Raw genomic sequence first — 20,518 nt, 5'->3', positions numbered from 1 at the left:
CTGGCACAGTGAATGGGGAGGAAGTTCAGGGTGAAAACAAGCTCATTCTCTTTTTTTTTCCTACTATAAAAAAGAAGCTTTATTTCATTGCCAAGGTTAAAATAGCTCTGCCTGCTACAAAACACCTTTTGTTTCTGAATTCTTCTGGGGCTTGTGTTCCTTCTTTCCCCTCCCTCCCACCCTTAAGGAGCTGGCTTCTGAGTGTTGTGTATTGTTTTGTTTGTTTAGGCTTGGTTTTCCTTCTGTAGTGCCCATTTACAGGAGATGCCCTTTGAATGCTGCTTTGAGATGGGCAGCAGTACAAGCCCAAGACTGCCTGAAGCTGTGTTTTTAGTCCACAGAACTTCCATCCTCAACTTGCTTCTCTGCCTGTGACTTTGAGAAATCTATTGTAAGGTCTCCCCTTCGATCAGTCTCCTCTTTCTCCTGAAGTTTGTTTCAGTGCACCAGGTGGAACCTACTGAGCTTCAGTTCTCTGCAGCAAACAGGTTTTACTAGGTTGTCAGCAGGTTTTGTTTGCCCTACCTGGATTTCTCTGAGCAGCTCAAATGAAAGTGCCTTTGGCTCTGGTCTTTGTCCAGCAGCCTTTCTTGAAAGGCAAGGCAATGTCATGGGATGTCCCCTAGGATCCACCCAGTGCTGCAGACAGCCATGGCACAACACCGTTGTTCTCTGGGTTTGTTCACATGGAAGTAGTGGGGTTTTTTTCTACTGTGAATAGCAAATTTGCTATGATAGCTGAAGGAGCTTGGCTTGGTTCTGTATGTAGGTTCTTAGCTATCTGTTTTCTATGCTCTGAGCTCCCTGGGGAGCTGCTCCCCAGCTCCTCTGCATCCTCTTGAACTATATTTATCCTTTTTTCCTACTGCTGGATCATTGTCATGACCTTCTTGCTCCCAAACCCTTCTGGCTCACCCCTGTCACTTGCTTTACATCACCTTAGCAGCTTTCTAGTTGCTTAAACACAAGTGTGTTTTTTTTTCTCCTTCCCGCTCTTTCTGGGCTGCAGGACCTCACTGCAGGCAATAGAACAAGGGTTTTTCTGCAAGTGTCAATTTGGGCATTTGGCAATTGCCTGATGCCATTTGGTGTTGAAAAATAGGCAAATTCTGTGCCCTGTAGCATTGCTCTTCTCTTCCTCAGCACAGCAGCTCAGGCTGGAACGCCTCACAGTGGCTTCCAGTGAGCAGCCATTGGTAGAAGTCTGTTGCCTACAGGGATGTGTCCTCCCATCTGTGGTACTCTTGTGTCAGGGTCTGTCTCTGCAGGATTTGCCATGCTTGCTGTGTGTCTCTGCCTTTTATGGGGTAAAAGGGCTAAACCATGCACCCAGACCTGCCTTCCTCTGTCTCCTTCCTTCTGCTTGTGGGAATTGCTCTCCCCATCATTCCTTATCCTTCGTCAATGGCATTTCCCCATCCTTCCTCCATGTGCAGTGGGGCTGGGGTGTGAATGCAGCCTGACTGGAAGGCCAGCAGATGCAAAACCTAAGCCTTGGGTGAGAGTTGCTGGTTTGCTCTGGGTGGTTGTCCTCAGTGCAGGACAAAAGCTGCTTTAAAGCACAAGTGCTTCTTAAACCACCTTCACTTAGTCTCCCAAATGTGATTGATGTTGGCTGCTGTGCTTCATGCCAGTACTGTGGCTCTTGTGCATACAGACCTTTGTGCAGAGGCATCCATCTGGCTGTGCTGCAGTGAGGTGCCATTTATCATTCTCTGGTAAGGCTGCCTTTATCTGCTTTACATGTTTTACACTGCACTCTTTACATTTTTATGGCTGTGCTGCTGTGTGGATGTTTCTCTGTAGCCTTCACTTGCAGCAATGTTAAATTATCCTGCAGAGGCTTACCTAGGATTCACTTGTGATTTCCATCCTCTTGTTACCTTTTTCTTTGAAAACTGGGGGTTTGAAGAAATCTCCACCTTAAATAATTGGGTTATCCTTACTTGCTTTTTGCCCTTTGATTAGGGAAGGGGTTACAGAATAGAGATAAGACTGGTAAAGTGAAAACTTAAGAGAAAGTTTGCTAAATGAACAGCTCTTATAGCATCACTGAAAATAGGAAGACTTAAAAAAAGGCAAATGGGACTCTTTGTTTCTAAGTCTGTTTGCAGTTTGGCCTGAGGAACTGTTGGTCAGTTCCATACCCTCTGTGCATGTAAAAGGAAACTCTGTACACAGCTCTTTATATTCTGTTTGGGCTAAACATGGCAATCCTATATTAGCTGTGTAGGAACACCCCAGCAAGTCCAAGTCCCTTGTGAAACAGAAATAACCAATCTTTCATGCTCACAAGCCTGCTGGCAGTGGAGTCACAAAGGGCAATACTGGAAAGCCCTGTTGTCTCTGTGGGTGGGCAGAGTTGGGGATTTTCCTTTTAAATGCCCTTTTTTCAGGATGTCAGGGCCAAGCAGGTGTGCAACTGTCATGATGTTCACCCTGAAAATGAGACTACATGTGGTTAGCAGAACCCCTCAGAAACCAGCACCTTGTTAAATACAGAGTTGGATACCCACATGCTAAAGCAGGGTCTTGTTGGTTATAGTGGAAACATTAACCATCAGCTATTGTGGAGAAAACATGGTAAAATACATAACAGAACTTGATTATTGAAACAAAATTATTCTTGTGTGCATTATTATTTAGTAGACTGGCCTAGGAGGATGTCAGATGATGCCCATTTTGATAGGCAGATGAAATGCTTGGTGAGAGCAGGATTTTTTACTCTGTCTCTTGTCTGTGCCTTGGGTGAAAGGATGAGTTTCCATTTTGTTCTCAGCAAATGGGTGTGGGGCACACTTTCAGTGGAGGAGTTAGAGGCTGTATGTACCCTCTTTGGTTTCTAAGATGCTCCCTAGAGATGTGGAGCAACCCAGATTCTTTCATTTCAGATGCAACTGCTGCTGTTCCTAGGATCTATCTCTTAGATAAATGCAACAAAAAAATTCAGATTCCATTATCCTATTCTAAACTGGTCTTTTTTTTCTATAGGCAGCTTGTCCTCTTCCCTGTTGCCTTCACTCTGTTACTGCCTCCAGTGATTGTTGTTGACTCTTCCTAAAACAAACATGTTTGTTTTCCTGTGACCTGTGAATGCGGTAGTTACACATTTGAGCTTTTAAATTTATGGAGAGTAACCCTTAAACCTGCAGCATGTGGGGCTGCTGGCTTGGAGGGGTTTTATTTCATTTCCTTTTTTCCTTGCACTTGGCTCCACTGGGCAGTCAGCGTGGTCAGAGGCTGGTGCCCCTCCGAGGCGTGGAGCAGCCTGGCGTCAGTGGACTGACCATCCGGATGCTGTTCTGTTGAAGCTCTTGGCGTGCTCCTCGGCCCCTTTGGGCCGGAAGCGGCTCACCTCGAACACGGTGCTGATCTTGGTCATGGGCTTGGCAGCCAGTTCCTTCAGCTTCCGGGCATCAAAGCGTGGCTTGTGTAGAAGGATGGGTAAGCGGCGGGGAAGGAAGAAGCCTTCTTCCTTCTGTGGCTTCTTCTCTTCTGCTTGCTGCTTCCTCTCCTTGCCGAGTGCCACCTGGTATAAAATGGCATCCCACATTCTCATGGCTTTCGATTTAACCAGCATGCAGTCTTGTTTGATGACTGCTTGAGCAGCATCCTCTTTATTCCCTTCCTCCTGTTCCAGATTTTCTGGCTTGGACTCTGGGAAGCTGGTTGCTTCTGGCTGCACCATCAAGTGCTTCCTGAGGCGATGCCAGCCACTGGCACTGGTTCCAGGAGGTCTTGGTGCTTCTCCTGATGATGGTGCTGGCTCAGCCTTGGGGGGACAGCTGGTGCTGGGTAAGCTGGGATTCATCTGGGGTTCAGTGACGTGTTCTGCCTTGGTGTCTGTGGAGGTGGACCTGGTACCATCAGCTTGTGCTGGAGTTGCTGTTGCTGGGCGTGCTTGCCTCCAGGGAACGCTGGATGTTGATGGTTCTGGGATGTCTCTGTCTTGTTCCGGTAATTCAGGAGCTGTCTTGGATCTGGATATTTCAGTGTCACTTTCATGGATTGTAGGCTTATTGGTGTGGGCATCAGAGGTGCTGGGCTTCTCAGTAGGCACAGGCTTGGGAGCCTGATCAGGAGGCTCTGTCTCTGCAGCAGGAACAAGGGGAGGTTTTGGCAAGGGGGGAGCAGCCTTGCTGTCTTTAAGTGAGGTGGGTGTCTGCTCTGGAGGTGGTTCAGGGCTGCTTGTTTGAGGTGCTGGGGTAGTAGGCCTTTTGTCTTCATGGCTGACAGTTCCTTGGGTTGGGTTTGGTGTGGGAGTCTTAGCCCTGGGTGGCTTGACACTGTGGAAAAAAGTGTTCACCTTGGTGACATAGGTAACCTCCAGTGCCCTTTCTTTGCTGGGTGTACTGGAAGGAGGAGGCTGGGGGAAAACAGATACTGAAGGGTCAGATGGAGAGGGAAGGTGGGAGCCCATGCCTTCAGGCTGCTGTGGAGTCTCAGGAGCTTCTGGCTTCTGCAGCAGGGGCATGGCCGAGGAGGCTGTGAGCTTGACGTGTTCAGCGATGCGCCGCTGCTCGGTGACCTTCAGCGCGAAAGGCTTCCCCTTGCGGAACGGGGAGAGCGCGCGGTGGCCGACGGGCCTGACGGAGAGCTGGGTGGGCAGCGGGGCACAGGGGGCTGCTGTGGCCTCAGGGCTCTCTGCAGCTGGGGCAGCGCTCTCTGCACGCTCTTGGTCGGGGCTGGCCTCGTTGACAGGCGAAAGGCTGGAGCGGAAGGCCTTGCCCTGCTCCGAGGTGAGGATGGCATTCTTCCTGGCTGCCTTCTTCAGCAGCCGCTGCAGCCGCAGGTTGTCCTTCCCAGGCTTTGGTAGGGTGGGAGGGGGAGAAAGGGGGTGGTGGTTGGGAATAGGCTGGGTGGAGGATGATACTGTTATCAGCATTGTCATTTCCTGCAAGAAAAGACCAAGTTTAGAGTTGGTGTGGGCTTAGCACTGGGCTGCATTCTGAAATATTTATATACAAGTCCTCCTCTTCCTCTGTCTAAAAGCTATGAATATGGAGTCAGTATTGCGAGAGAAGAGCATCAGTCTTTGTTTTGTTACTCTCCTGAGGTAACCTCAGCCAGTCTTGAGGGTGGGTGTGGCAGGGCAAGAGATGTCCTGGGGGGAAGCTGTATTGCCAAACCTGGAGCCCTTCTGCTCCTGGCATGAGCACAGTGAGAGCTCCTGGGGACCCCAGATGTTCGTGTCTTGGCAAGTCCTAATGGGATTTGGAAGGAAATGTCAAGGGAAACAAAGTGGGTTTGAAATTTTGAAGCTTTGAAACAACTCCAGAGGCAAAAAGCAGGAATGTTTCATGGCTTTCCAAATTTCAGTTATTAATACTCTGATACAATGTTACATACAACAGAACAGCCATAAACTACATGTGTCATTTGAATCAAAGTCAATGCTGGCCTTGATTCATTTCAGCTGGCATGAAGACACCCCTGTGAAATACAGGCTTCTCAGAAGCTCTGTTTATCAGTGGGGAACTGCTTTGTCACAGCACTGACTCTGGCTGGTCTTCTCTTGCTGCATGAAGCACAGGGACAACATTTTCCTCAGAGATAAAACCAAGTTTTCTCTTTCCATTGGAAGGCTTTTTCCATCTTGCCTTTTTCACTCATTCTTGAATGAAGCAGCAATGGCTTGTGCTCTGTGTCAGGTTTAATCTGCAGTGGTAATTGCAGCCCTTTGGCCAATGCTGGGCTGCTCCTGCAGGGATGCATGGCTGCTTTTCCTGCTCTTTATTGTAACTCATCAGTGCCTCCTTTTTGGTGCGTGCTGGTCAGTGAAGCTCAGTGAGTGATCGGGGAGCACAGTGGAGCTAAGGGTTTGTGTTGGGGATGCAAAGATAAAACTTGTCTCTGTTCTCTCCTTTCTCTTCCTGAGCAAGCTGGGGAGCACCAAACAGCCTCTGACCTGCAATGACTCTGACAGCCCCAGGAAGGAAATCTGATTCTATCCTGGCTCTTGCTCAGCAGGAAGGCTTTCCCCATCTTGCCTTTTTCACTCATTCTTGAATGAAGCAGCAATGGCTTGTGCTCTGTGTCAGGTTTAATCTGCAGTGGTAATTGCAGCCCTTTGGCCAATACTGGGCTGCTCCTGCAGGGATGCATGGCTGCTTTTCCTGCTCTTTATTGTAACTCATCAGTGCCTCCTTTTTGGTGCGTGCTGGTCAGTGAAGCTCAGTGAGTGATCGGGGAGCACAGTGGAGCTAAGGGTTTGTGTTGGGGATGCAAAGATAAAACTTGTCTCTGTTCTCTCCTTTCTCTTCCTGAGCAAGCTGGGGAGCACCAAACAGCCTCTGACCTGCAATGACTCTTTGGCAGCCCCAGGAAGGAAATCTGACTCTATCCTGGCTCTTGCTCAGAGTTGCTGAGTTTTGCCATGAAATGAGGCATAAATCACTGAGCCCCTTAATCCCTGGTGCTGGATGCAACTGAGCATCCTGAAACAAGGAAGGGGAAGGCAGGGTGATGTCAGGCTTGCCTGGGGGCCCATTTATTTCGTGTGCTGTGTCCTGCTCCTGGTGGCTCCCAGCCTGCTCTGGTTAGTGTGGGTGTGTAATGTGATATACCTGCTGTGTGGGGAAAACTATCCTGATTAGAGCTCTGGAAAGTGCAGAACAGCTATTTGTGCTTGAGTGCCCAGTGCTGGCTTTGGGCTTGCAGTGCTGCTGTCAGCACTGGGCTGGGAAGGTGATCCATACCCAGCAAGCAGGTGGTGTGTCTGCCAAAACTGGTTGGCCATGGGGGGAGAAGGATGACTTTTCTTTTTTTTTAAGGCAGCAGCAAATAAAAGCACTGGAGAGGTGGCATGTTGAGCTCAAAAGCTTCAAGGTCAAGCCCTCGGTGTGGTGGATGAGCTGCCCTCCAGAGGCTGTGGTGGGCAGGGTACAGGCAGTGTCCAGCAAATGGTGCATTCAGTACCAGAGACATGGATCTGCTGGAGCAAGTCCTGAGGAGGACCATGAAAATGATCAGAGGGATGGAACACTTCTATGAGGACAGGCTTGAGAGAGTTAGGGCTCTTCATCCTGGAGAAGTGAAGGCTCTGGGGAGACTTTATTATGGCCTTTAAATATGTACAGGTGGCTCATAAGAGAGATGGGGACAGGAGTTTTAGTAGGGCATGTTGCAATAGAATAAAGGTAAAGCTTTTAAACTAAGAGGGTAGATTCACACTAGATATAAGGAAGATGTTTGGTTTTTTTTTTTATGATGAGGGGGTTGAAACACTGGAACGGGTTTCTCAGAGAGGTGGTGCATGCCCTATCCCTGGAAACATTCCAGGTTAGGCTGGATGGGGGTCTGGGCAGCCTGATTTAGTTGCAGATGTCCCTGTTCATTGCATGGGTGTTGGATTAGATGACCTTTAAAGGTCCCTTTCAACTAAAGGTCCCATTCAAGCTATTCTATCATTCTATGATTTGCTTTAGCTGTAGGCATGAGAGACCTGCTGTTTTCTGTGAGGGGGCTTGGAGGGGATTTGTGTCAGCTGGGGGTGACAACTGTTGGACATTCCCAGTGTCTTATCAGCTTCATTCCTTAGGCACAAGGCTGTCATTAGGATTTGCTTTGTTCCAGGAGCTACTCTTAGAGGCAAGTCTGCACTGTTCCAAAAAAAGGCTGAGAGCCCATTCCTTTGTCATATACCTGCTTTCCTCCCCAGCCTCATGGGTATTTTAGGTCCTTCTGGGTCAGAAAGCCAAAATGTCTCAGTTGGAGGGACATGTAGGTACTTCTGTGTGACACTGCTCTGGCTCTTTTTGTGTAGGAATTGGTATTTGCTTATGGAGGTTTTTTGTGCCTTTTTAAAAATCTGCTGAAGGGTGAGCAAATATCTGCACTTCATGGTAGGATTTATTGTGGAATGACTTAATCTGCTTCTGTTTAATGTGGTCCCATGGACAGCCTGTACTACAAGATGAGCTATGGTCCAGCAGCACTGGTAAACCAGATTTATAAGGTTGACCTGCTTCAGGCTTGTGTAGGGAATACTAAAGAGGCAGGGCAGTGAACTTCCCAGCTACTGATCAGTTCTTGGAGTGTTTTCCTTGTCCTATGGACTGCTGCACTCCAGAAAAATGCAGCTCCCCACTTGAGTCAGAGAAGGAGCTTGCCTGGGATTTGCTGCAAGCTGCCAGATGCTGCTGAGGGGGGCATGGGGGCTCTCAGAGTTTAGTATGCACACACCAGGAAAATCCCTCTGCTCCCAAAGTCAGAGGCTGCTTCATGCTGTATAACCTCAAGGTTTGTTGTCTCTTACAAATAGTCTGTGCTTTAAAAATCACTCTTGCTGCTATCTCAGCATCCCATCTGACTTGAAACCTGCTGTGCTGTGGGTCTTGGGGTCCTTATGGGTGGTGACTTCCATGGCATGTGACTGTACTGGAATCTGTGTGCTTGACTAATGGAGCAGTGAGATGCTGAGAGACAGCAAAAGGAAATCAGCTGTTAATTTATTTGTCTTCCCTGTCATGCCTGGCTTTGTTTTGAATCTCCTTCAGAGCTTTGTGTGCTCAGGAGAAATTCTCATCAAGGAAGATTTGTCTTCTCCCTTGCCACCTAATGAAGCAAAAATAAAGGGGCAGACAAATTTGCTTTATTGCCAGTGGAAAGGCTGGAGCTGAAAGCCTGGGGATAATAGGGGAAGCACTGCCTGAGAAACTTGTGTGGGTTTGTGATAAGCTAGGAGGAGGTGAACCTTGAAGTCAAGAGGCTTTCAAAGGGTTAAGTTTCTCTGCTGCTGGTTGAGCTCCCATGGGTGGATGGATGCTCATCCACTCTTGGACCCCAACTGTTCTCCTGACTTGGCTCCATTTGCAGTCAGCCCCAAATCGGGAATAGTGGGGAGAGTGTCAGCATGCAGGAGTCGTTTATCAAGTGATGGAAAAGTCATTTGTGTGCTGGAGCCCCTTGGCTGCACCAGCTGTCGTGCGTGGAGCAGATGGAGAGCTGCAGGAACCCAACACTGCTGCAGATGGTCCCAAGCAGAGCTGCGGCTGTCAGGGGCTGTGGGGACACTCTGCTTTAGTGGCTTTCTTGGGCTTGGGAGGAAGCCTGTGAAACTCTTTTATTGGGGTGGGGGACAGTGTGGCAGGAGTGCAGCCATGACCTCTGCGGGGCGTGCAGCCCTCAGCATCTCCTCTGCCATGGGCATGGACATTCCCAGGATGGTTCACTTATGCCAAAGCTTTATGATTCACAGGGCTTTGTGAAAATGGGTGGGAGAAACCCACCTTGCTGGAGGAGATACAGTTTTTGTGTCACTTATGCCAAAGCTTTATGATTCACAGGGCTTTGTGAAAATGGGTGGGAGAAACCCACCTGTAATTGCTGGAGGAGATACAGTTTTTGTGCAGCCCAGGGTATTGCTCATGAGTGGCCAAATGACATCCATAACATTGTGTTTTCTTGTCTTGCAGCTGAGCTTGGTCCTGACTCACTGCGACCCTCCATGCCACTATTTCCTCTGCTCCACAGAAGATAATTGAAGGATGTTTCTCTTCTCCTGACTGCTGTCAGTCTGCTTTGGATACAGCCTGGCTCCTCTTGGGGTTTGAGCAATACCCCACACTGCCTCCAGATGGATGAAAGGAACTAGATCAGCTGAGAAAACTCATTCCTGTTTTAACTTTCTATGTGACTCCTTGGCTTTTTTTTCTATATTTTTTTTTTAAATCTGTCTCTGCTATGGAGATGAGTGGTTCTGTTCCCTCACCTGAAGTGTTGGAAGAGAGGGATCTGTTGCTCTGCTGAGCAGGCAAGGCTTTTGTTATGTGATTAAGAATTTCTGGTTTTGTGGCCCTTGGTGGGTGGGTGGCGGCAGAGAAGGGAACTCAGCAGAAATCTACTGAAGAATTGATGTTTGAAATGAGGGCAGTGGGCAGGTCCTGAGTGTAAAAAGACTGTAAGGGGAGTGTGATGAGAGTGCAAGGACCACTTGTCACTTGGTTGGTGCCAGCTGTAGGTCAAGTCTTGCCCTGTTTATGATGCAGCCTCTGTCCCTCTGTCATCTGCTTTGAGGGACTTCCATCACTGCTGTGTACATCAAACTGCATTCAATTTAGTCTTTTCTTTTTTTCCCAGATCATTCTTTAATCAGTTATGTACCCATGCCAAAATGTTCCTGCCACTTTTCTGTCTCAGTTGGGCCATAGCAGCTTTGTTTCAAATAGCTGCTGCCTTCCTCTGCCTAAGATGGATTGGAGATCTCCTTTCCCAGGTGAGGAGTGCTGACCACTGGTGTTATCTCCCTTCTCTGGGAAGGTGATTTCCTCATTCTCTAACCCGTGGGCTGCAGTGCCAGTGAGTGAAGCACTTCTAAAAGTTAGATGTGGTGGCACCTTGGTAACTTGTGAGCTGTGTTCCTGAGGCTGAGCAGGATATCTGGGAAATGGCTGCTGCTGGAAGCTATCTTGGTGAAATGGCATCCTGGTGAATTGTTTGGGGAGACCGAGGCTTGCTGTGAATGTGAGGAAACTGAGTCCCTCAAGAGTGGCATGTCTGGCCTTGGGCCTGAGGTCTGCAAATCAGCTTCTAGGGTCGTTCCTGAACTCTCCTATGTCTTCATACTTCATGGTGTTAACATGTCCCCCATCCCCTCTTTAGTCTTGTTCCTACCTTCTTCCTACATCAACATAATTTTGCAACTTATTTCTACCCTCCTGGAGGAGGGAGGGCAGCTTGTTTTTCCTCCTGCATCAGTGTGATTTCTGCCTAAAACTTTCTGCCCCCTGGATTTTCTTTTCTTTGGTAAGCATTTAATAAAATTTGAAGATGTTGTAATGATGGCAGCTCTGAGGATTTTGTTCATATAGGAATCTGCAGCAAAGCTGTTTTCCAAGACCTTGAAACTCTGCTTGAATGTGAGGTGGAGGAGAAGAAGCATCAGTCTGAGTGACAAGAAGAAAAGGAGCTTGGCATATTCAGGAAAGGGGCTTTCTGTGTGCCTGCCCCATCTACATCCATGCTATTTTTGCTGTACTTTTCATTGGGAGTAATTGTAATTCCCCTCTAAAAGGGGAAGGAGTAATGCTTGGGTGAGCAATGGAGCAGCCTGCAGAGACTTCCTGGGGAGTGTGATCTGCTAGGAGAAGCACAGAGCTGAACTCCCCAGGTAAGAGACCTGAGCAACATCACAGGCTTCAACCGAAATCATTGGTGATATCAGCTATTAAAAAATAAAAATCCTCTGAATCCTGCTCATCCAGCTTTGATAAGGTCAGTATAGCTGTCTGTACTGGAGCCCAGCACACTAATGAGCTGATGGCTCTATCTGGAACCATCTACCTTTTTATGGAAGAACCTTTTTATGGGGGTGACCTTCCAAGTAATAACACTTTTATGATGTAGAGACAATGGAGAGCTTCTGCTATCCTAACGCTTTAGGAAAGGGTAGGTGAGGAAGGAGAATTCCAAATATAACTTCTTGCTCTTACATTTCTGATGATTGGTACCCTTGTTCTCTCCATCCTCTGCTTCAGTTCTGGGAATGGAGGAATTCAAGGGGTCCTCAAAGCACTGAGCAGCATGGCCCCATTTTCCTCCCTTCAGCCCTTCCTCTGCTGTGCTGGGATTTTCAAGTGGGGCTGGAGCAGGAGCAGAGCTCTGGCTTGAGGTGAAAATAACACTACTTGGCATGTGTGCAAACTGGTTGCACTGATTTTTCAATACAGTTCTGTAGCTGGCAGGTGGAAATGATGGCTGAAAACTTCTCCAGTTACTATTCCTGTGCCCTGCCAGTTTGGAGAGGGCAGAGAAGGCCCTAAAGGCTGTTTGTGTGAGATTCCTGCTCTAAGGAGGGTTAATTTGCCGAGTATATTTTCTCCACTTAAAGGCCACAAGGGACCAAGCTGTGGTTTCAATAAACAACTGCTGTAATTCAGGTTGTGGTGACAGCAGGGAAGTGAGCAGGTTGTGGGAGACCAGAGCTCTCTAGTGGTGGTCACGAACCAGGGAGAGAACTGGCTCGGAGTAAATGTGTGCAACTCTTTATGAGGTACTTATATCTGCCAGGGGAATGTTTCCACAGCTAAATTAACTTGATGCTGTGCTGTTTCTCCTCCCAAAGGATCATGGTGTGCACAGGATGGTGGGAATGAGTGGGGCTACCAGAATCTTCCCCTACCTCCCCAAAATGAAAAAAAGGGATGCTGGGGCTGAGATATGCTGGATGTGCATTTTGGGCAATGCTAAGAGGGGATGAGGACATGGAGGCTCATCTCTTCCCTCAGCAAGAACCTGTAGGGACCTGTGGCTGATTTTGTGAGTGAAGGAGAGCAGGCTGGTGCCACTCTGCAGCAGTTACTGCTCTGGTGTCAGTTGCTGACTGCTTCCTCTCTTTCCTCTGTTCATTTTACCCAGCATTGTGGTTTCTGCAGTACTGGCATCTCAGAGGCTTCTGCTATGAGACTTTAGCTCTGTCTTCTCCTGAGGCTGCTGCATTTTGAGCTTAGCAAGGACAAACTGTCACACTGAGTGAGTCTTGCAGGATTAGTTTTTACCATCAAAAGCCTGGTGGAGAGGAGTGATGCTTTCCTGGTCCCTGCATCTGCTGGCTGCCTGCATCCCCTGTGCTGCCATGCTTCCCCAAATTGCCATCCCCTTGGTAGGTTGGCAGTGCCCAAAAAGAGAGACTGGGAACCCCTGTGTGGGCTCTCAGTGCTCTGAGCTGGTGGCATACCTTGAGGTGTTGTTTCTTTACCCATCTTGTCTAGATTATGCAGAAGGGGAACATCATTTTGGCAGCATCGGCTTGGAAATAAATCTGTGGAGACTCCAGTGTTACTGAAATGTGCTGTTTGTTTTTCTGTGGCAGGCTTCAGGACTGCTTTATTCCCCAACAGGGTCTAACAGATGAATTCTACATGAATGTATGCAAGATGGGATTGAAAAATGTGGTCCATGACTACTGTAATGCTATAAAACAGCATTATTTAAATTTGGGGTAAACTTAAATAGTAGAAAACTCAAGGCTGTTTTGATTCTTTATGTAGCACTTATTCTGACTCAAGACTGGGTGCCGAATTCTACATGAATGTATGCAAATGTGGTCCATGACTACTGTAATGCTATAAAACAGCATTATTTAAGCTTGGGGGAAACTTAAATAGTGGAAAACGCAAGGCTGTTTTGAGTGTTATGTCTTCATGTAAAACTTATTCTGACTCAAGACTGGGGGCTGGACTTCATCTGGTTCTCTTTCCAGGTATAAGATAATTACAGGCTCATTTTTACATCCATCCTAGTGTACATGTGTGCCTGCTAATTATCAGATCTCTGCTCAGCCCGTTTGCAGCTCTGCGCTGGGTGGTAATGGACACAAGAGTCTAGAGTTTCCAAATGACTTTGTTCCTTGAAATGTGTCTGCAGCTTCTGCTCTTTGAAGGAAAGGTCAGCCTTGGGGACACCTGAGCCTGAATATCAGAGCTTTGCCTCCTGCCACCACCACCTTTGGGAAGGAAAATAAACAAGCTCAAAGAGCAGGGTGGCTATAAATACTGAGGTGGCAGCTGATATGCTGCTGAACAAGGCTCTGAGCTTGGTCTGTTGGTAACTCCTTGCCAGCTCAAGACATTTTCCCTGATGCTGCATTATATCTGTATATAAGCAGGTTAAGAGAGAAAATGTATTTCACATTGACAAAAGTGCAGTTGGAGCTAGGATTTACTTTAGAAATGGAACCATTCCAAGGATCCTGATGTTGAGACAGGTTGTTCCCCTGGAATTTTGCATTGGTTGCAGCGGAGTGATTTGATTTAGATCACAAATTTTCAGAAAAGTGCTTCTTCTCTTCCTGATAACTCTCAGAAATAGTGGCTTAGCAATGCTGAAGACCAGCATTAAATAAATAGAAAAAAGTGTCATGGACTTGGGACTTGTGAGGATGATGGGAAGAATGGGGGAAGGTTGAGTAAAAGTAAGGGGGAGATCCCACTGGGATTTATACAAGTGAGCCCTTTAAGGCATGAAAGCAGCAAATTCCAAGTGTAATTATCCAATGAGATACTTGGTTGGATAGGTGGGTCTTCCCCAAGGTTGTGGAGCAGCTGTGAGCACCATGACTGGTCTCCTGCCTTGCTCACCCCATCTGGGGACATAAAACTGCAGCTCCAGGCATTGGTCCTGACTCCCATCCTGCTGCTCAGTCATCATCCTCACTGTCAACCTCTCTCATCCATTTAGGTGTAAATAGTGTGAGGATGAGACCTAGCCCCTCTCTTGAATGGCCCACCCTGACTTATCCTTGGAGAGGTACCTAGACTAGATCTAGGGTGTCCAGGCAGGATCCCCTGAATCCCACTTGGATTGTGCCTTAGTTGTCTAAAGCAGATGCAGCAAGGACATGTCCCAGGTTTAAACAAATGAGTGATGGAGGAACAGTCTACCACAAAAATCAGAAATCAATATTAACTAAAAAAAAACCCCAAAAAACAAACCAAAAAGAAATGTATTACTTACTGATGTGTAATTTGTTTCCATCTGAAATCATTTGCATGTTGGGAGCATCATGCTACTCAGTCCAGTTTACAAAATTTAACAGGTGATTGTTCCTTTGAGATCATGCCAGGTGCTGGTTGGTTGTGACTTCTACAGCCCTGTAGGTAAGTTCAAAACATCAGATAGAAAAGTTTATGGTAGTCACTAAGTAAAAGAGGTTTCTCAAAAATAAATAAAGGGACTTTTTAAAAGCATGAAAGTTCTAACACCTAAAATTAGAGTGAAGAGGGGCTATCGAGTGACACCTCTGCGTGCTCCCAACTTTGGCTCTGCAAAGTTCAGCATCTGAAGTACTGGAGAGGTGAAGGGCAGAGGATGGTGATGGTGCCAGGACAGCTATTCTAGCACAGTAGCTCCAGGCGATGAAACCAGTTGGAGGCTTTTCAAGTTGGCTGGTAAGATTTACTGTTTTGCAAAAGTCAGGGTTGCAAAATGCAAATTTGGATCTGTGCTTTGATTATTACCTTCCCGAGAGAGGAAAAGAGCAAACTCTGGCTCTGTCTTTACTTGTTCCTAGCAAGGGACATGCAGTGTGCAGAGGATGCAAGTGTAGAAAATGCTGCGCTGAGAGCAGAGAAGGGTTGGAGTCGATTACTTTGGTGAATTTTGGTTGAGGGGTTTATGGTTTGACTCCAAGATCTCAGCTAAGGCTGCTGAAGTGAGCTGGAAAGGATGGCATCAATGCCTGCCTTGTCTTGGGCAGCCTGTGAGCTGCCCAGACACCATGCAGATGCTTACTGCCTCTTGGCCTTGAGGCATTTCATCTCGTTTTCCAGCTGACTTCTCAGGTTCTGCTTTTTCCCAGGCTTTCAGGAGCCTTTAAATGTGAATGCCATGGTGGCTGGGGAGTTAAACATGTTCCCAGGAAGAAGGGGACACGTGAGAACAGCTTCCTGGAGGTCTACGGAGCAGCTTTATGCCCAGGTTAAGCTTGGTCATATGGCATTTGAGATGCTGGTGAGCCACTCTACAAAGCCATCTCTGAAGGCAAATTCCTTCTGTTTCTCCCTGCTAAGCCTTGTTGCCTACTGACTGCTCTCTAATTTGAGTTACTCCCTCATGGATCAAGGTAGCAAAGCTCTTCCTTCATCCATCAGAGGTCTGGCCCATCTGATGAGGCCGATTCTTGTGGGAAGGAGGGCACGTGCTGGTGCTTTGGAGTAGGTGTCAGAGGTGAGCTCTCCATTTGCTTTCTTCCCCTCCCTGATGACTGGTGAGGTCCTGCCTGGCTCTGCAGGACATGCTGTTCCTTATTGCAGTGCAGACCTCTGGGAGGATTTGGGGTAGCTGCTCAGCCCTTCATACAGATACCCTAATGCAGTTAATTCCTCTTTGACTGACAATTTCAATGTCTCAAAATGCCCTCATTTTTTTGGAGTGCTAGTGACTTTGTGGGCCCCCAACACTGAAGATGTTGCTGGGAAAAAAAAAAAAAACAAAACAACCAACCAGGCAATAACAACCCAACTGGAAACTGAAGAAACCCCATGTTCTGAGTATTTTAACAGACTTCAGAAATGCCCAAGGACACATTGTACCCTGCTCTGCCACTGTCACCACTGAAACCACACCAGCCTAATGCATGTATTTGCAGCACACGCTGTATGAATGATGCAAAGGGCTGGCTTGTGTTTGCACATGCTGAAGCAGGGAGTGCCCAGATCCATTCCTATTTCTTAACAAAGATGCAGAGTTTCTGTTCTTACAGGCTAAGAGGGGATAAGACAGGCAGATGTTTCTACCAACCAAGTTTCACAGAAGGGATGACACACTAGAGACCTCCATGGAAATGTTGGTTGACTCCCTCCCGCCAGATACCAGGAGAACAGCGGTGCCAGGAAGCTAAATGCAGGAGTGTGGTCATCAATAAGAGAATGCTAGTTTGTTGCCTTTTATTCTCCTTTCTTTGCCTCTGAACTGTGATTTCGTGAAGCCACAACCAGGAGAAGCTGTTGGCACATTGAGGCTCCCCAGCCGCCTCCCAGGATTCAGGTAGGTGAACCCAGAGCCTGGCAACTGTTTGCTCTCCTTGTTACCTGAATGGATGCTGCAAGAGGTGCATCACTGTGCATGCAAAGCCTGCACCAGGGCACTTCTGGGGAGAGGAAAGGCAACCAAGGACAGAGATCCTGAGTCCAAGTGCCAAGAGGATGGTGTTAGAGGAGCCTGGGGGAAAAGATAGTCTCTGCTCAGCCCCTTTGGGCTGTTTCATATTCCCCAGGATCCCATTATCACCAGTAAAATGATAGTGGTCTGCTGATAACTCAGAGGAGCTGGTTATAAAGTTTAAGGCTATTCTGATCTCTTCCTGACTGGCTGCGTAAAACAGGTCATTAGATTTTGCCCAGGAACTGAAAATAATTATATATATATGTATTTATATTCTGTCCTTTCTCTGAATGTACTTACTTAGCCGCTATCTGATCTGCCTTTTTGACAGCTACTTCAATTAACTTGGAAAGAGTGTTCAATGAACTTAGGGCATCTATTCTAACCTTGAACTGCTGAATAAACCCCCCTGCAGAATCCCTCTCTCTGGGGTGGGATGAAGAGCAGAAAGTGTGTAGGGGAACTGTATAAAATTTACTTTGCTTTCTTAAATGGCTTTTGTGATTCCCATTTCCCCTCTGCCCTGAATCATGGTAAAAGGTTTATAACTGAATGCCACAGAGCAGAAAAACACTTCTGCACACTTTCCCAGTCAGCTTAATACATTTTTCTGGATACCTTCAATTATTTCAAGGCTGTTATTTGTAGAAGCAAACAAACCCAATGCCAAACCCAAAATGTCTATATCATGCAAAAGAGTAAAAAATGTTTTGAAAGCATTCAAACATGACTTTGGAGAGGAGGGGGGTATAAAGAATGACTCAGACTGTGAACTCAAGTAAAATACCTTTTTCTCATAACTAAATTCACTCTGGATAGCTGAACCATTTAAGAATGGCAGAGAGTCTCAGTGAAACTTCCTCTGCAGCTCTACCATGAAGGTGTAAGTGCAGTCATGGGCAAGTCTGGGTGAGGAAGGACCTCGGGAGCTCCTCTTGCCCAACTCCAGGGCCAAAGCAAAGTCTGCTTTGAAAGTAGATCTGTTTGTTCTGTTGGAGAGTAATAGGGATAGGCATTGCTTTATCTCAGAAACTGGATCTCTCTTGGGCACTTTTATGGGAAGGATGTAGCTGATTTTATTTACAAACTCTGTAGTCTTTAATGAACATGTAGGATTTCAGCCTTCCAGGGCTGTAGAGGTTTTCAGATGAACTTTTCCAGTGCTATTTCAGCTTGCTGGCTGAGTATTAGCCAGCCATGGAGGCAATGATCCATGAAAATGCTGCCTGCTGACTGGTGTGCAATGAACACAGGGAAAGGATATTTTAAAAAAACCAACCAAACAAAACACACACACCAGCCTTTGACCACGGTGCACATCTTCATGCAGTTTGTAAAATTATCTGGGCTAATGTGTGTGCATATTGTGTGTAAGATCATCTCCCCTGAGTGCACTGGCTGCTGCAATAGGTCAACCAAAAGCCAGAAAAGATGAGAAGAGTTGATTACAGCTTCACTGCAACACAATAAATTCCTGTGGCCCTTCTCAAGCAGCCAGTCTGGGTGTTCCTACTTAGCAAGAAGAAATGTGACATTGGGCCAGGCTACCTATGGAAACCTGTCTAGATCTCTGCCCCAGCTTGTAGTTCCTGTTCAAGGAGGGACGCTGGTTTGCTGTATGCTGTCACAGTAAAAGCATGCCAGGCTCTGGCTTGAGGTCAGCTGGCAGAGGGACATTCTGTGGTTTGAGACCCTGGTTCATGTCTGTGACCCCATGTGTGCTCTTTAGCTTTGGTGCTGTCTCCTAACCTGGTGGGAGAGAGGGGCTTCTCTGACAGGTGCTTGCTGCACCCTCACCTAATGAAATTGGGTGGCTTTTGGCAGCTGGGCAGGCACAGCTGGGATCATCTCCCCCTCATCTGGTCTCTGTGATCAGTAGGGAGTGTGAGGTACTTGGTGGTGTTTGCTGTGGAGCTCAGAGGAGAGCCCCAGACACCTTGCTGCTGGTGCAGGGACAGCAGATGATGCAATAATTATATATCCTAGAGCAGGAGCATCTAAAATAGCCAGAGACAAAGCTGATGAGGAAAATGTGGCAGGTTGTGAATGAAACTACTGCGTGATGGAATCAAGAGGAGAAATAAAGACTTGACACAGAATATGTGAAAAGCAAGGTGTGTGGCTAAGCTATGAAACAAATGCTGGAGAGGCTTGTAGTTACATGCTAAACTGGATGGAGAGACCCACAAAGGGAAGAAAGGACAAACACAAATTGGGCTGTGGGGAATGAGCCTTGGTTGTGAACCAGGTGTCAGCAGAGCAAATGTAAGAGGTGTGCATCAGACAAGCCCTCTTTACCAAGGGATGAATAAGGTACCCTCAATCCCACGGGAGGAGGGATCCAGATCATGCTGGGACTGGAAATGAGATGGATGACATGGACATGTGTTCTGACAGAGGCAGCCAATGGGATGCAAAGATGTCCTTAGGGACAGTACTGAGCAGAAAGGCCATGCTCCCAGGTGATGGGGAGGACATGACACATGATCTGAAGATGGGTGTTGTCTGGAGCTGTTGCTTGACAGGAACTGAGTGGATCCTGCAGGCAGCAATGTTTGTTTCTCATCCATTTGCAAATGGAGCTGCAGCAGAGAGGTCTGATTACCTGCCCTTCCCATTGCTTGTACCAGCTGCACGTTTGTCAGGATGCTTCCAGTGAAACCTGAGGGATGTGAGCACTCCCCTGGCCCAGCAGCACTGCTCTGGTGGAGGCTGTGCAGCCCTGCAAGATGCTCACTCTGCTCCTGCCAAATGGCTGGCAGCACGTGGGCCCACGGGAGTGCTCAGTCCACACCTGCTGGGAACATCCTGCTGTAAGCCCAGGCTCTGCATGCACTTGGGCACACAACCACACACACACACGCTTTCTTTTGAGCTGATTGATCCAGTCCTTGGTGTGACAGGCCTGAGCTGCAGCCCCCATTGGCAGCAGGGACAGTCTGTATCTGGATCCAGGTGGGCACAGGGGGCTGGTGAAGGCCATTGCCAAACTGGGCCCACCACAGGCATGAAAAGAGAAACAGCTGGGAGCCTCCCCTCCCATGCATCCCCACTCTGCTGCTAGTTTGGGCAAATGTGGTATTTCTTGGAGGCATGCCCAGCTGGTGGAGAGCTTGAGGGAAAGGAGCCAGTGGAAGGCAGCAGAACTGCTCGGTGGTTCCGAAAGCACAGCGTGAACGCTGCTTTGCCGTGTTAGTGCTTTGGGCAGAGCTGCAGGGGGTGTGGAGGTGATGATACCGGGTCTGGCCATGTGTTCCCATGCAGCTGCTGCTCTCCTCAGCAGCACGGGGTGCCCACCCATCTCCCCACCCCACCCAGCAAACTCCCACATGGAGCTGGGGTGCTGAGGATGGATGTACTGTCCCCCCCACCACCTGACAAATAACAAAAGCATTGGCTGGAGTGGGCTGGTGGGTTGCAGGAGGGCGGCAAGGGGATAAGCTGCAGGACAGCTGGAAAAGGCAAGCTGGATGGGAGATTTTTAGCTCATGCATGTTACCTGGTGCCTGGGAAGCTGCAGCACTGTGCTCCCACTCCACGGCTTTGAAAGCTTGTCTCTACATCCTCAGATGGGGACCCTTTCTTGCAAGCAGCAGGGAAAGAGTGGGCAGGAATCAATCTGTGACCTGAGCCAAAAATATCGCCTGCCCCACAGCTCCTGGACTTCTTCTGTGCTCCTACAGGCGGGGAGGAAGGGGGTGCTGGAGCTGCCAGGCACACAGGAGGGCACACACTCTGTTGCTGGGGAGTCCTGCCAGGGGAGAGGAGCAGGAGGGAGGGGACGGGAAGCTGAAGCCTGGGATATTTAGTGAAATGGAAACCGTGAACCAGAGGGTTGTGTGAGGCACTGCAATCCTCTGCTGGAATAGTCAGGCAACTGTGGAGAGTGCTCTGGCAGCAAAACCACTCCAGGCAC

The 20,518-nt window shown here is 48.0% G+C and overlaps 2 protein-coding genes across 3 annotated transcripts in view; one reads left to right on the top strand and one right to left on the bottom strand.

Moving 5' to 3' along the window:
* LSP1 (lymphocyte specific protein 1) overlaps nucleotides 1-9,630 on the top strand; it is a 47,749-nt gene extending 38,119 nt beyond the window's left edge. For both annotated transcript variants that reach the window (XM_039728466.1, XM_039728467.1), the window contains exon 11: nucleotides 9,417-9,630. The gene's annotated coding sequence lies outside the window, so the exon portion shown is untranslated. The remainder of the gene's footprint in view (nucleotides 1-9,416) is intronic.
* Nucleotides 51-20,349, bottom strand: LOC120511436 (proline-rich receptor-like protein kinase PERK10). Its single transcript, XM_039728464.1, has 3 exons — nucleotides 20,102-20,349; nucleotides 14,455-14,591; nucleotides 51-4,894 (listed from the first exon to the last, which is right to left on the bottom strand). The coding sequence occupies exons 2-3, from the start codon at nucleotides 14,473-14,475 to the stop codon at nucleotides 3,275-3,277; spliced, it is 1,641 nt and encodes a 546-aa protein (XP_039584398.1). The 5' UTR covers nucleotides 14,476-14,591; nucleotides 20,102-20,349; the 3' UTR covers nucleotides 51-3,274.
* Nucleotides 20,350-20,518: the final 169 nt, after the last annotated feature.

The sequence above is a fragment of the Passer montanus genome, unplaced genomic scaffold, assembly GCF_014805655.1.
Source record: "Passer montanus isolate IOZ18808 unplaced genomic scaffold, ASM1480565v1 scaffold65, whole genome shotgun sequence".
NCBI lineage: Eukaryota > Metazoa > Chordata > Aves > Passeriformes > Passeridae > Passer > Passer montanus.
This window is presented reverse-complemented; position numbering and strand designations above follow the sequence as displayed.